We start from the raw sequence: 14,827 nt of genomic DNA on the forward strand, positions 1-14,827 counted from the left end.
TCAGCTTCTTGGTATGCCACACCTGTCAGGTGGATGGATTATCTTGGCAAATGAGCAATGCTCACTAACAGGAATGTAAACAAATTTGTGCACAACATTTGAGAGAAATATGCTTTTTGTACGTATGGAACATTTCAGGGAACTTTTCTTTCAGCTCATAAATCATGGGACACCTAACATGTTGCATTTTTATTTTTGTTCAGTGTATTTATTTAGGCATATATATATATATATATATATATATATATATATATATATATATATATATATATATATACAGTATATTGAACACACATACACGCACACACATACAGTATATTGAATCTAAACGGGAGATTCTTCAAAACTTATGAAAATCTATACTACAACAGCCTGCTACTGAACAGTATACCATCTTTAGCATAGCCTACTATAGGCAGGTAGGAATACCCTCCAATATTTTCTATTTATTACAACTAGTAAAAAAATAAATATATATTTTATATATATGTATATATGTCTACCAGTGGAATGAGTTTGGAGAAAGTTTATATGAAAGAAGTGAGACCACCTGAAGAGACGGGAAGGCTCTAGAGATTTCAGACAGTTCTGGAAGGGGGAGCACAGGTGGTATAAGTGGCTGGCGCAGCCCCCGCTGCGAGTCAAGCAAGCTCCGCGAGAAGACTCGTTCAGCACCGTGAGTTACTTCAAGAGTTCCAATGACAGATAACAAGAGGTGAGCAAGCGGCTTTATTGATTGACAATTACCAGGTAGGCTAACGTGTGAATGATTTCTCCTCTGCCTTGTGTTTGTGTTATGCCACAATGTAGACACTGAATGTCCCCATGTGTTTTACTATGTCTATTGCGGGACTGGACACGCTTATGGCAATCAAATATCCACTGAGGAGTTTACTGAGGGAATAGAATAGGATCATAGGCCTACATTCAGATGTGGTCAAGGCCATGGGTGGTTTTATGTGTCTCATAACTCTATTGGCACAGTCAATATGATGTTCAATTTATAGGTAGTATTCCCTCTACTAAAGGAATTTGTCATTCTATTCTGTGCGGGCTTTAAAAACATTATTATCTACAACATATCTAACACAACCTTTTTTTATACTGATAATTCAAGCCTTTATTGTAATAATATTGCAATGTGTGTTTCATGTGCCATGTTCTCGACCCCCCCCCCCCTCCACCCCCACCTCCCCTCCACCCTGCCCTCTCCCTCAACCCTCTCCATATATGGCAGGCCAAATACTCCAATCTAAAAATAATGGACATGTGCTTCACATTGGTCAGTAGTGGTCCTTATGATTGGGTAGTACACCAATGGAAAAAATTGCTGCAAGACAGGTCATGATTTGGCCCAATTTGATGTGACTTGGGGTCTGATCTCTGGCTAATACATTTGCCTTTCATGTATCAACATAAATGTTTCAACATATCAACATAAATGTGGGATTCCTTTTTAACCCCTCCATGACCAACCCCAATGGCCACCCACACACTCACCTTATTATAGAAATCCCCTCATTGAGTATAGGGTGTTGTGTTTCTATTGCAAGCATTTGTGTGGTTCTCATTGTCAAACTATCAAACTATCTTTCCGTTGAAGTGTGTTAGACATGAAGGCCTACTTTTTATTGTCCCTGTCAAGTTTGACTTCAAAAATTGGCAAAGGCATTGCAGAATGTGGTACAACAGCAGTATTGAAGAGGATGATGTTTTTAAATAAAAAAATAATGTTTGTCTCCATCAACCACTCTTTAGTGCCCCAGCACCAGGGGGTAAGGCCAAAGCCTTGGCCTTCAAGTCTCAGAAAGAGATGTTTCAGAAGATGGAGGAATCGTTCAAATTCTGTGCCAGTTGCAGAAAGCAGCCTGGTCAGGTTTCAGATGCACAAACGCTCAAACGCTGTGTGAGGTAATTATGAGACAGACAGAATGGGAAATGTACTTGCACATGAAACTTGCACTCCATTATGTATTGTACTGGTTACATGATCCAAAGGAGTTATCTGGTTGGAAGTAGGTGCACTGTCCTCACGGGTTCTTTCCTTCCTCTTCCATCCTCTCCCTCATCCTCCTCCTGACTATCACAGTTGTCTGAATGTCTACTATTGCAGTAAAGAGTGTCAGAAGGCTGATTGGCCTCAGCACAAGAAGGTCTGCTTGGAGTTGCGTCTAGTAGCCATTGACCGACTGGTGGAATGGCTCGTGTTCAAAGGTAAGAGAAGGCAGATAAAAGAGGAATGAGCCATGACATTGGGCCAATTGCTGCATGATTGTCGTGGTTTAGATTCACATCTTTTGGGCAGGCCAACATCGGGTGAAATTGCAGAGCGAGAAATTCAAACTACAGTATTATAAATATTTAACTTTCATAAAATCACAAGTGTAATACGTCAAAATAAAGCTTAACTTCTTGTTAATCCAGCCGCGGTGTCAGATTTCAAAAAGGCTTTACGGCGAAAGCAAACCATGCGATTATCTGAGGACAGCGCCCCGCATACAAACACATGAAAAACATATTTCAACCAGGCAGGTGCGACACGAAAGTCAGAAATAGCAATATAAAAAATGCCTTACCTTTGATGATCTTCTTCTGTTGGCACTTGAAAAGGTCCCAGATACATCACAAATGGTCCTTTTGTTCGATAATATCCTTCTTTATATCCATAAAAACTCAGTTTAGCTGGCGCGCGTCAGTCAATCATCCACCCAGTTTCCCTCCATCAAAATGCATACAAAATGAATCCCAAACATTACTAATAAACTTTTCCAAACAAGTCAAACAACGTTTATAATCAAACCTTAGGTACCCTAATACATAAATAAACAATAAAATTTAAGACTGAGAATCGTTATTGTCTTTACTGGAGAAAAATACCAAAGAATGCCCTCTCTTCCACGCGCGTAGAAACAATACAGCCAAAATGGGAGCCATCTAGAAAAACTACAATTTCTGGCTAATTTTTCCAAAAACCAGCCTGAAACTCTTTCTAAGGACTGTTGACATCTAGTGGAAGCCCTAGAAGGATTTGGCCTTATTGTAAAAGTGATAGCCATTGAAAATAGAGGTAGGCAGAATTTTTTTTTTTAATGGGGGGGGGGGGGGGGGGTTGTCCTCAGGGTTTTGCCTGCCATATCAGTTATGTTATACTCACAGACATAATTTTAACAGTTTTAAAAACTTCAGGGTGTTTTCTATCCAAATCTACCAATTATATGCATATCCTAGCTTCTGGGCCTGCTTTTCATCCGGACATCAAAATACTGCCCCTACCCAAGAGAGGTTAACAACGTGCACAGAGGGTCCTGACCTCGACACTAGGAAGCGCAATCGTCCTCTGTTATTTGTCATGATGACAGCACCACCTATCTGAGATCATTTTGAAAAATGAATTAAAAAGGTGTTCCGCAGGGTTTGATTCTGGGACCAGTTCCTTTAATTTTTTTTATGACAGTTATTCTCTGAACAGTGTATTCAAATAAATAAAAAGAGACAACACCAGGAGGATATCACCAACTTCAGGATATCCCAGACTGATTTTTCATATTCCTCCGTCCTCTTATCCAATCAGGAGACCTCCCATTCTCCACAGGGAAGTGGACTCGGCCTCAAGGGGAGGTGAAGGGATGGGATGACTGGCTTGCCATGCAAGGGGACCTCACCCCCCGTCTGGACGCCATCTTGTCGGGCACTAATATGACAGACCTTTGGACCAACGCCAGCAGGCCCAAGCCAGAGGACGATGACCTGAGAAAGTCAATTTGGCGGGTATCGAGCGAGTTCCTCTCCCGACCAATGACTATTGCCCTAGGGTTTAGACTGTTTGGCTTAAACCCGTATTCCAAACCCCTCACCATCCACTTGATAGGGGTTTCTGACAATGAGACCCTGGGAGCCCGACTGACGGACTATGATGAACTGGACCGAATGTTCCCTGGACACAAGGGTCTGGAGGTGGTGATGGTGGGACCCGAGGTTGTGGACGGGCCAATCATGAGGCCCCCACTAACTAACTTTGGCCCCAAGACGATGACCTATATCAGTGCCTACAAGGGCCTCTACCACCAGTTCTTTGAGGAGCTTGTGGAGACCGAGAAAGCAGCTAAGCCAGATCTGGTGGTTGGATTTCACCCAGGTGAGAAGCTCTGCCATTGTGCAATTTCCAGCTTTTCAAAGAAATAGAATTGACAAAGTTTGTGTTTCCTAAAACTCCAGTTATCTCATGATAAAATAAATGGGAAAGAAACAGATTAGGATGTTGCCTGGCTATAAACTTGTTGGTTTTGAGGTTAACGCTTTGCTGGTTGAGTTGTTCTTGTCTGAGCTAAGCTCTGTTTGACTTCCTCTGTCTCCTACAGGGTTTGATGCCAGTCAAGGCCTCGATCAGGGCTGGCTACCAACACTGCTGCTCCTCAGGGACTACGAGATCCCCTCCCTATTTACTGCACTAGAGTAAGCCCCACATAACCCTGATCTGAATACCCTCCATAGCATAACAGAATCCTCCATATTTACCAAATCAAATCACATTTTATTCGTCACATGCTTTGTAAACAACAGGTGTAGACTAACAGTGAAATACTTACTTACGGGCCCTTCCCAACAATGCAGAGAAATAACATTAAAGTAAAACAATTAATAATAAATACACAATGAGTAACTTGGCTAAAAACAAGGGGTACCAGTACAGAGTCGATGCGCAGTGCGACAAGGTAATTGACGTAGATATGCACATATAACTAGGAATAAAGTGACAGATGGTAAACAGTAGCAGCAGCGTATGTGATGAGTCGAGTCAATGCAGATAGTACGGTAGCTATTTGTTTAATTAATTAACTATCTGCATTGACTCTTTTTGCATTAACTCTTGACTCATCACATAAGCTGCACCAAGTCTGGAATCAACAGGACCCAGAACAGCTTCTACCCCCAAGCCATAAGACTGCTAAATTAGTTGAATAGCTACCGGACTAATTATTTAGCAGTCTTATGCCTTGCGGGTAGAAGCTGTTCTGGGTCCTGTTGATTCTAGACTTGGTACATCGGTACTGCTAGCTGTGCGGTAGCAGAGAGAACAATCTATGGGTGGCTGGAGCTCACTGTTGTCTACTACAAAGAATTGAGTGTGTAATTGTTGATCCTGCCTGATCCCCACAGGAAGACAGAGATGACCTACTCTTTGCAGATCCTCTCAGAGTTGGAGATGGATTTAAAAGGCAGTGGAGTCAACCCCTTTGCCTCCCAGAAACCAGAGCAGGTCCAGGCCACTCCTAACAAACCACCTGTATATTGCAACTCCCATTACTTCTGCTTCCAGGGCCTACTGGAAACAGTGGAGTTTGAAGAACCAGAGGACGATTGAGAATTGAATTGAAGTGGGACACTAACGGGACATTGATATTCAAGACACAAAGAAAATTTTAGGTGTAGGGAGAAGACAAGGATATCATTTTTATGACTCCAAGTGAGAAAAAGAGGTGCAATACTAACAGTAGTTCAGTCAAGAGCGGCGGTATGTTAAAGCATTTGCATCGACTATCTAATTGCTCATCCATGGTAAGTGGAATTACATTGAACGTTTATCTCTCACCATTTGAATTTACTCATACGAAACCTTTGTCTTGTTGGCAGGCAATAGATTGTTTGCATAGATTTTGGACAGTAACATTTGCACTCATTTTCTATGCGAGCCATGTGTTTCTGAGCCAATGTACAAGGAAGTGACAGTTGTGTACATCTACGAAATGAGTTTGCATGTTGCTACACTTACTGTGGTTTAACAAACTGCTTACAGGAGATATCAGAGTTCGCGTTTCTAATTGCAGTCACTGTGATAATTTTTTTTTTAAATCAAAAAGCAGAACCAACACGCAATAATTAGTGAAGCCAAGTTGCTGGTACACTGGACAGCAGCACACAGGTTTTTCGATTTACTTAGTTCATTATTGATTTTAAATACTATCAGCTGTTAGACTGCTGAAATAACTACGCAAATCTACATTTCTTTCATCCTTGAACACCTCAATGACTTCAAGTGTACCTTTGTGGATTTGAAGACATAAAGAAGCCAAAGCCATATATTCTTGCATTATGTTGATTTATTTGAAGGTATTTGTTAGTAGTGTTTAATCAAATGTATACATACGGTCTTTCCATCTTTTTGAACATTTCTGTTCTGAAGTCTGATGTTCTTGAAATATACTTTTTGTGAAGAAGTAGTATTGCCTTTTACCATTAAAGTGATGTTTTTTTTAAACAAAACATGCTCATCACTATTGTGTTGGTTCTTGGTTTCACATCCTGATATGGAGGGCCATATTGTTCTTATATTGATTGCATTGGTGTCACTCATTTAAAATGAACACAAAAGGTGTCAAATCAAGATCAGTTCTGAAAAATTTAAAAAACGTAAAAACTGTTAAGCAAATATAAAATGCTTCCTCTGTTAGTGTTAACTTAGTAAGACTTCAGATATTAGGATTCAACTCGAGCCAAAACACTGAAAGACCAAGTCCACAATGTAGAGTCCACAATGTAGATGTTGAGATTGGCAATGGTCCCCACAGTAACCATGTCGTCATGGTGACAATAGTCACAGTTAGGCAGATTATAGTTAGGCTAGTGCCTGTAACCAAAGACGGGCCAGAGGATGGCAGAAGACAAGTACAACACCACAGCCACTATTTTGAACGCCAACTCCAACAGCTCCATTCCAATATAGGAGATGAAGCATTCAAGTAGCTTGATCAGATGGATGAGTAGGATGAGCACGGTGCCAGGGAAGCAAACTACATAGACCACCACGCACCACACCATGGCAGGCGGGCGGAAGACCCACTGCATAACCAGGAAGTAGTTGGTGGCGTTGGCCAGGATGATGCAAGCGAAGATGGCCTCTTTGAAGCGGAGGACCCCCCATGAGAATGAAAATGAATCTCCAGACAGTTAATTCACCCAGCTCAATGTAATATCGATAGGTTTAGGCTACTACATGATACAAACCTTTTCCCAGTAATCATCATGAGGTTGCTACAACCTAACCTATGAATGAAAGTTTACATCGTATGAGGACAGGTCGAGAGAACAGTAATCAAGGACATAGACAGTTACAGAATGGTGTCGTCTGCATAGAGGTGGATCAGAGAATCACCAGCAGCAAGAGCGACATCATTGATGTATACAGAAAAGAGAATTGGCCCCAGAATTGAAGCCTGTGGCACCCCCATAAAGACTCCCAGAGGTCCGAACAACAGGCCCTCCGATTTGACACACTGAGACACACACTCTGTCTGAGAAGTAGTTGGTGAACCAGGAGAGGCAATCGTTTGAGAAACCAAGGCTGTTGAGTCTGCCAATAAGAATGTGGTGATTGACAGAGTCGAAAGCCTTGGCCAGGTTGATGAATACAGCTGTACAGTAATGTCTCTTATCAATTGCGGTTATGATATTGTTTAGGACCTTGAGCATGGCTGAGGTGCACCCATGGCCAGCTCGGAAACCAGATTGCATAGCGGAGAAGGTACGGTGGGATTCGAAATGGTCTGTTTAACTTAGCTTTCGAATACCTTAGAAAGGCAGGGTAGGATAGATATAGGTCTGTAGCAGTTTGGGTCTATTGTCTCCCCCTTTGAAGAGGGGGATGACCGCAGCAGCTTTCCAATCTTTGGGAATCTCAGACGATACGAAAGAGAACTTGAACAGACTAGTAATAGGTGCTGCAACCATTTTGCGCAGATCATTTTAGAAAGAGAGGGTCCGGATGGTCTAGCCCAGCTGATTTATAGGGGTCCAGATTTAGCAGCTCTTTCAGAACATCAGCTATCTGGATTTGGGTGAAGGAGAAATGGGGGAGGCTTGGGTGAGTTGCTGTGGGGGGCGCAGGGCTGTTGACCGGGGTAGGGGTAGCCAGGTGGAAAGCATGGTCAGCCGTAGAAAATCGGTGGTGACAGTGTTTCCTAGCCTCAGTACAGTGGGCAGCTGTAAGGAGGTGCTCTTATTCTCCATGGACTTTACAGTGTCCCAGAACTTTTATGAGTTTGTGCTACAGGCTGCAAATTTCTGCTTGAAAAAGCTAGCCTTAGCTTTCCTAACTTCCCTGAAAAGTTGCATATCACGGGGGCTATTCGATGCTAATGCAGAACGCCACAGAATGTTTTTGTGCTGGTCAAGGGCAGTCAGGTCTGGAGAGAACCAAGGGCTATATCTGTTCCTGGTTCAAACATTTTTGAAAGTTACATTTAAGATGGTGAGGAACGCACTTTTAAAGAATAACCAGGCATCCTTTACTGACGGGATGAGGTCAATATCCTTCCAGGATACTCGGGCCAGGTCGATTAGAAAGGCCTGCTCGCTGAAGTGTTTTAGGGAGCGTTTGACAGTAATGAGGGGTGGTTGTTTGACCGAAGACCCATTACAGATGCAGGCATTGAGGCAGTGATTGCTGAGATCTTGGTTGAAAACAGCAGAGGTGTATTTGGAGGGAAGTTGGTTAGGATGATGTCTATGAGGATGCCCATGTTTAAGGATGTGAGGTTTTACCTGGTGGGTTCATTTATAATTTGTGTAAGATTGAGTGTATCAAACTTAGATTGTAGGATGGCCGGGGTGTTGAGCATCCCAATTTGGGTCACCTAGCAGCACGAGCTCTGAAGATAGATGGGGGGCAATCAATTCACATATGGCGTCCAGGGCACAGCTGGGGACAGAGGGTGGTCTATAGCAAGCGGCAACGGTGAGAGACTTGTTTCTGGAAAGGTGGATATTTAAAAGTAGAATTTTGAATTATTTGGGTACAGACCTGGATAGTAAGACTGAACTCTGCAGGCTATCTCTGCAGTAGATTGCAACACCGCCCCCTTTGGCAGTTCTATCTTGTCGGAAAATGTTATAGTTAGAGATGGAAATTTTAGGGGTTTTGGTGGTCTTCCTAAGCCAGGATTCAGACATGGCTAGGATATCCGGGTTGGCAGAGTGTGCTAAAGCAGTGAATAAAACAAATTTAGGGAGGAGGCTTCTAATGTTAACATGCATGAAACCAAGGCTTTTACGGTTATAGAAGTCAACAAATGAGAGCACCTGGGGCATAGGAGTGGGACTAGGCACTGCAGGGCCTGGATTAACCTCTACATCACCAGAGGAACAGAGGAGGAGTAGGATAAGGGTACGGCTAAAGGCTATCAGAACTGGTCGTCGGGTACGCTTGGAACAGAGAGTAAAAGGAGCAGGTTTCTGGGCGCGATAGAATAGATTCAAGGTATAATGTACAGACAAAGGTAGGTAGGATGTGAATTCAGTGGAGGTAAACCTAGGCATTGAGAGATGAGAGAGATATAGTCTCTAGAAACATAATTTAAACCAGGTGATGTCACCGTGTCATCAACAGGGGGAACATCTTCAACAGGGGGGACATATTAGGTGTACAGTAAAAAGCTGCAAAAATAATTTTTCAATTTATAAGACTTTTGACCCTTAGTGGTCTGAATATTGACTTTGATCTCAGGCCCTTCTTATGAACAAACTTTCCTTTATGAACAAATCTTATCATTTGAAATATTATTTTTTACAGCTTATTAGCGTACACCTAATATGTTCCCCCTGTTGATGATGCTCATTATAAATTAAGGTTGAACCAAAAGAATACATGTAACAAAAATGTAATTAAATTCGAAATTATGTGAAATTGAATGAAACAATAATATATGTTGATGCTAATATGATGTCCAATATTACGTTATGTTTCTATATGATAACAGTAGCGTAATACACTGTATTTAATATGCCATATGCTATTTTTGAACAGTTTCACTAATACATTTGAATTCACTTAATCATTATGACACACCCCTCACTACGGTCATTAGTTACACTAATTGCACAAATAATCTGTTTCAAGTATTCATGACATTACCCTGGGGAAGGCACTGCGATGCCGAACCGTTGGTAAGTACCCAGTCAATTGGTGGGAGATTACACATGGAGTGTGCGACTTTCTTTATTTTGATAGTTTATAGTTTATTTGCCATTAGTCAGCACCTCCACATAAACTTTTATTCTGGGTGTGCGCCAGCTCACATTTTTTCTACAGACTTACACTGCACCAGAACATCCTGTATTGAATTGTATGCGATCCTCGTGATGGTGAATTCTGGCAGCTGTTCATCAGCAGGAGACATACAGTGCAAAACATGACAGATACTTGGCATTTCGGTTGGACGTGTACGTTAGATTCCATATGCCGGTGCTACTATTGACTTACAATGACGAAAGACTTGCAACGTTGGACAGGGCAATGCAGAAGAAGTGCTCTATCAAGAGACGTGTTACCACACACCAAAACTTCATTACATTGCATTCATTTCTCTGCACCTCTGTAGAGAATGCTCTAGTTCTTACAGATATGTTCACAAAGTTCACAGTCATGGTGCCCACATGAAACCAAACTGCAATGACTACTGCCAATGCCATTGTGAAACATTGGATTCAATATTTTGGATGTTGTGCAAGGCTGCATTCGGGAGAAAGGGAGACATTTCGAGTCAAATGTGATTTCAGATTTCTGAAAAGTCTATGGTTTAGCGAAGAGCGTGACAACCGCATACCACCCTCAGTGGAATGTGAATTGTGAGCAATTCAATCACACATTCCATGACATGCTGAGAGCTCTGTCACCAGAGAAGAAGAGACATTGGACCTAATACCTACCGAAACTGATATTGGCCTACAATAGCCATCATCACTCCGCAACTGGTTACCTCCTTTCTACTTAATGTATCTGAGGGATGCAATACTCCACATTGTCTTAGAGGAATGGCCTAATGATCTGGATGTTTCATCGATGGATGAATGGGTACAGACACACCATGAATGCCTTAAAACTGCCTGCGAAGTGGCACAGAAGAGTGCAAGTGAAGTAGCAGATAGCCGCAAGAGGACTTACAATAGGTCTTCCAGGGAGGTTCTGGACCTTCCAGGGGACACAGAGTACTCTATCGAAATTACAAGCCAAGAGGCCGGAACAAAATCCAGGACTTAGGGGAATCATATCCCCATATTGTCCTATAGCAAACACACTGAGATGTACTCATCTACAGAATACTTATTAGGTATTTCAGTTTGACTGGCACTGCTTAGGGCAGCCCTTATCTCCTAAACTGCAAAGGGCATCCATTTTACATTTATAATTCTGCTGAAAGCTGTCTGTGAATCATAGTTGTGGCTAGATGGTTACAGCTAGGATGAAAGTGACGTTTTGGGGAAATGTTTGACTTTTAACTAACCTTAAACCTAACCATTGTCCTAACCTTAACCTACTTCTCCTAACCTGTTACGTTGATTATCCTAACTTGTTCCAAAAATCAATTAGGTTTGTCACTGTATAACATCTAGTCCTCACCATGAATCATCAGACTTGATTCACATTTTAAAAAGTTTGATTCTACGGGCAGTCTGCCCACTAGAACTGCACAAAAGTTGCCCTCACACAAACAATTTTTTTTACATTTCCAATTTCCAATTAAGTTGGAATTGGCCCTGGGGGCCACTACTGCAATTCACACATTAAGAACATAAGGGTATGAAGAGACGTGAGGTTTTGGCACCTCAAAATTGTATTTTTTTTTAAAATAAGATGTTTATTTTTATTTGTCCATAAACAAGGAATAACTTAACACACGCCACTACACATAACAAAAGAAAAAGGGTACAAGCCCTAGCCTACAGACAAAGAAAATGAAAAAACATGTGAATCACATGGACAACACACAATAATACAGATATAATAAAAGATGGTTGATGGGGGGGGCAGATGGAGGGACAGTAGGTATCAAGGGTGACTGGTGGGGTTGATAAAGTGTCAAGGTCGGCCACCCATCTTAATAGGCCCTTTTCAATGTGGTGGATTAGTCTATAAGAGGGTCATTCAAGGTCAGCAGTCTTCCCCGGGAGCAGGTGCCACTCCTGCATTGTGGGGGGTATCATCACTTTTCCATTTGTAGATTGAGTTTTCGGGCACAGAGTGAGGCACTTTGTATTCAATTCCCAGTGTAATAATGTACGTGTTTTAGTTTAGAGGAGTCTTAGAGTATTAACTAGGACTGAAAGGGATTGTACATTGTGCTACTTTCTCTAGTTAGTACCTCATGAACACCAGTCCAGAACTGTTGAATGTGCAAGCCCACAGCAAGTGGACTACAGTTCCGCTGTCTTGGTGGCATCTCCAACAATCAGAAGAGTACTAATCCCAACAGGTGAAGTCGTGAGTGAGTCCAATACATTATACAGTACTTGTGCATAGGTTGGCCATGTAATGCTGTTGCATTCCATATAAATACAATTACTTACAGTATGAAGGCCCTGTTGCCATGGAAATGGCTAACATGTATAAATGGTATGTCACAGGTGGGACTGATTGACTCATTAACTCTCCCAGACATTTAATTGGATGTTGGATTAAGTAAGTGTTCGTCTGAATTCTATTTAACCCCTGTTTAAGGGGTGGGCGCCCACAGGAAGTCATGCAGTCTGGAGTCGTGGTGGAGCCCTTTGTTGGCTGAGCGAGAGAGCGCATCCGTTTGGTGAGAACTCTTTGAGATGAAGAAACTGTACCAAAAAAGGAGCAACTGGGCACCTGCCTCCTGGGCTGCACCACTTCCAGTGCCCGTTTCTGTTTGGTTTGGTTGGTTTCTTTCTGGTATTTGTATGTCATTTTGAACTTTTAATCTATTTGCATTGGCTAAACAAAAACCATGGAACAGAACATTGTGTGGTGTAACCATCAGAAAGCCATGCCCTATTAAATATGTTATTTGTTGAAACTGTTGCCTGCCTCCACTTCACTCTTCCTGATCAACCCAGATCCAAACTAACCTTTTCCACCTCGTGACAGTTATACATGGGTAACTTTTTCACCTATGCATATCTTAATGAAGAATTCATGCGAGATCCGTACAGGATTAGACAGACAGACCGAAGAGAGATCAGCTCCCACCAGAGGTCAGCTCTGGGCGTTTGAAGCCTAATATCCAGAGCAGGGTAAAAACCAGGGGAAGATCTTGATTGCATCCTCCTCGTGTCCTCTCTCCTCCTCCTCGGCAAGAGGACGCGAGGAGTATGCAATTGAGATTCTCCCCAGGTCCACTATAAAGAGGGTGAAGAGTTTCATTGACAAGGATGTACTCTACATCTGGGCTTTCAAGTAAAGCGCCATAGGTTCCATTATGTTATGAAAAAGAACAACAATTAACACAGGGAATAAATCAAATCCACAACGTAAAAGATTGACATATGCCACAACCATCAGATTGTCCCATGTGCAGTTATGGCAGATGGAAAACCGTTCTGGAAGCTGAAGGCAAGGTCGCAGGGGAGGTGTACAGAAGCACGGCCAGGATGTCAATGCCACCCAGGTACACCTCTAGAAGCTGGAAGATATGTTTCACAGGAAAAGAGGTTGAGGTTGATGATTACTGGAAACGGATCAAACAGACAATATGTAATTTTTAAAAATGTAGACCTACCTCTTAACTTAGCAAGATGTTAGGATTTCAGTCGAGCCAAGATGGTGAAAACCAAGTCCACGACGTAGAGGATGAGATTGGCAATGGTCCCCACAGTTACCACATCCAGGTCGTTATGGCGACAGTAGTCACAGTTTGGTGGATTGTACTCACGGTAGTGCTTGTAACCAAAGACAGGCCAGAGGATGACAGCAGACAGGTACAACACCACAGCCACTATGTTAAACACCAACTCCAACAGATCCATCCCAATACAGGAGATGAGACATTCAAGTAGACTGCACAGATGGATGGGTATGATGAGAACGGTCACAGGGAGACAGACTGCATAGACTACAATGCACCACAACATGGCTGGTGGACGGAATTCGCCTTCCACACCCAGGAAGTAGTTGGTGGCGCCGGCGAGGATGATGCAAGCCAGGACGGCCTCTGTGAATCTCAGAATACCCCTTAGGTTTGATAGATAGCCCTTTGGACACTTCATTTTTCTCTTGACACTGTCTACCAGGAAGACCACGGTAGCGGCCAATGAGAAGATGATGCAGAAGACACTGCTGATACACGACAGGCAGCCAAAGACGATGGCGAAAATGAGCGTGGCGGCGGCGACCATGAGCGTGCACAGCATGGTCAGACCGCAAACAAGGTCGTCCCAGTTGGGCAGGAGGATGTGCAATTGCATGATCTCGGACACCAGTAGGACCACAGCCATAATGACACAGAAGACCCAGATGAACTCGCAGTAGATGCCGTATGGGTTCACCATCCTACCCCTAAACATAGGGATGACCAAGGCTAACGTACACAGTATGATCTCCAGCAGCCTCAAGATGTTGAGCAGACTCTTGAAGTGTTTACACATCTCCAACTCCTGAATACGGCAAACTTCAATTCCAAAATTCTATTCCACCTGTGTGGCTTTTTTTTAAGGATAACCAAGATTTTTCCAAGCTCAACTTTTGCTGTAGACTCTGGAGTGACAACACTTCCCTTGAGTTACGCTGAGTTATTCCACCTTCATAACTGTTTCACAATCTCGGATGGAGGCAACACTTATAGTATTACAGACAGAAGTGGGCAGGTTATCTGCTGTTAATGGTTAACGTACGTTTGACACTAATATCGTTATTCAAATCCCTGGAGAAGTAGATATACAGTACACTATGGAGAAGCTGTTCTGCACTATTACTGTTATAGACCAATGGGAATATGGTCACACTCTATATAGATAGTCCGAATAGTCAGTCTGTAGATACTCTAAGGATGGTCATATTATCAACAAACTATCTGTTGATAAGCAACTGCTTGCT

The 14,827-nt window shown here is 42.5% G+C and overlaps 2 protein-coding genes across 2 annotated transcripts; one reads left to right on the forward strand and one right to left on the reverse strand.

Moving 5' to 3' along the window:
• The first annotated feature begins 608 nt into the window (after nucleotides 1–608).
• LOC135503733 (putative protein MSS51 homolog, mitochondrial) lies at nucleotides 609–6,261 on the forward strand. The gene is made up of 6 exons (XM_064921875.1): nucleotides 609–715; nucleotides 1,759–1,911; nucleotides 2,090–2,214; nucleotides 3,572–4,135; nucleotides 4,359–4,452; nucleotides 5,158–6,261. Exons 1-6 carry the CDS (start codon nucleotides 699–701, stop codon nucleotides 5,360–5,362), a joined length of 1,158 nt encoding a protein of 385 aa, XP_064777947.1. The 5' UTR covers nucleotides 609–698; the 3' UTR covers nucleotides 5,363–6,261.
• Nucleotides 6,262–11,650: 5,389 nt separating this feature from the next.
• LOC135503734 (myeloid-associated differentiation marker-like protein 2) lies at nucleotides 11,651–14,526 on the reverse strand. Its single transcript, XM_064921876.1, has 2 exons — nucleotides 13,515–14,526; nucleotides 11,651–13,418 (listed from the first exon to the last, which is right to left on the reverse strand). The coding sequence occupies exon 1, from the start codon at nucleotides 14,377–14,379 to the stop codon at nucleotides 13,534–13,536; it is 846 nt and encodes a 281-aa protein (XP_064777948.1). The 5' UTR covers nucleotides 14,380–14,526; the 3' UTR covers nucleotides 11,651–13,418; nucleotides 13,515–13,533.
• Between the last annotated feature and the right edge of the window lie 301 nt (nucleotides 14,527–14,827).

This window comes from Oncorhynchus masou, chromosome 18, assembly GCF_036934945.1.
Source record: "Oncorhynchus masou masou isolate Uvic2021 chromosome 18, UVic_Omas_1.1, whole genome shotgun sequence".
In the NCBI taxonomy this organism is placed as follows: Eukaryota; Metazoa; Chordata; class Actinopteri; order Salmoniformes; family Salmonidae; genus Oncorhynchus; species Oncorhynchus masou.

Bases quoted from the DNA above. Each gene is read 5' to 3' on its own strand.
- LOC135503734 (XM_064921876.1), bottom strand. From the start codon at position 14,379: ATGTGTAAACACTTCAAGAGTCTGCTCAACATCTTGAGGCTGCTGGAG.
- LOC135503733 (XM_064921875.1), top strand. The intron at 1,912-2,089 runs GTAATTATGAGA...TGACTATCACAG, and splicing joins ACGCTCAAACGCTGTGTGAG to TTGTCTGAATGTCTACTATT. The intron at 4,453-5,157 runs GTAAGCCCCACA...TGATCCCCACAG, and splicing joins TCCCTATTTACTGCACTAGA to GAAGACAGAGATGACCTACT.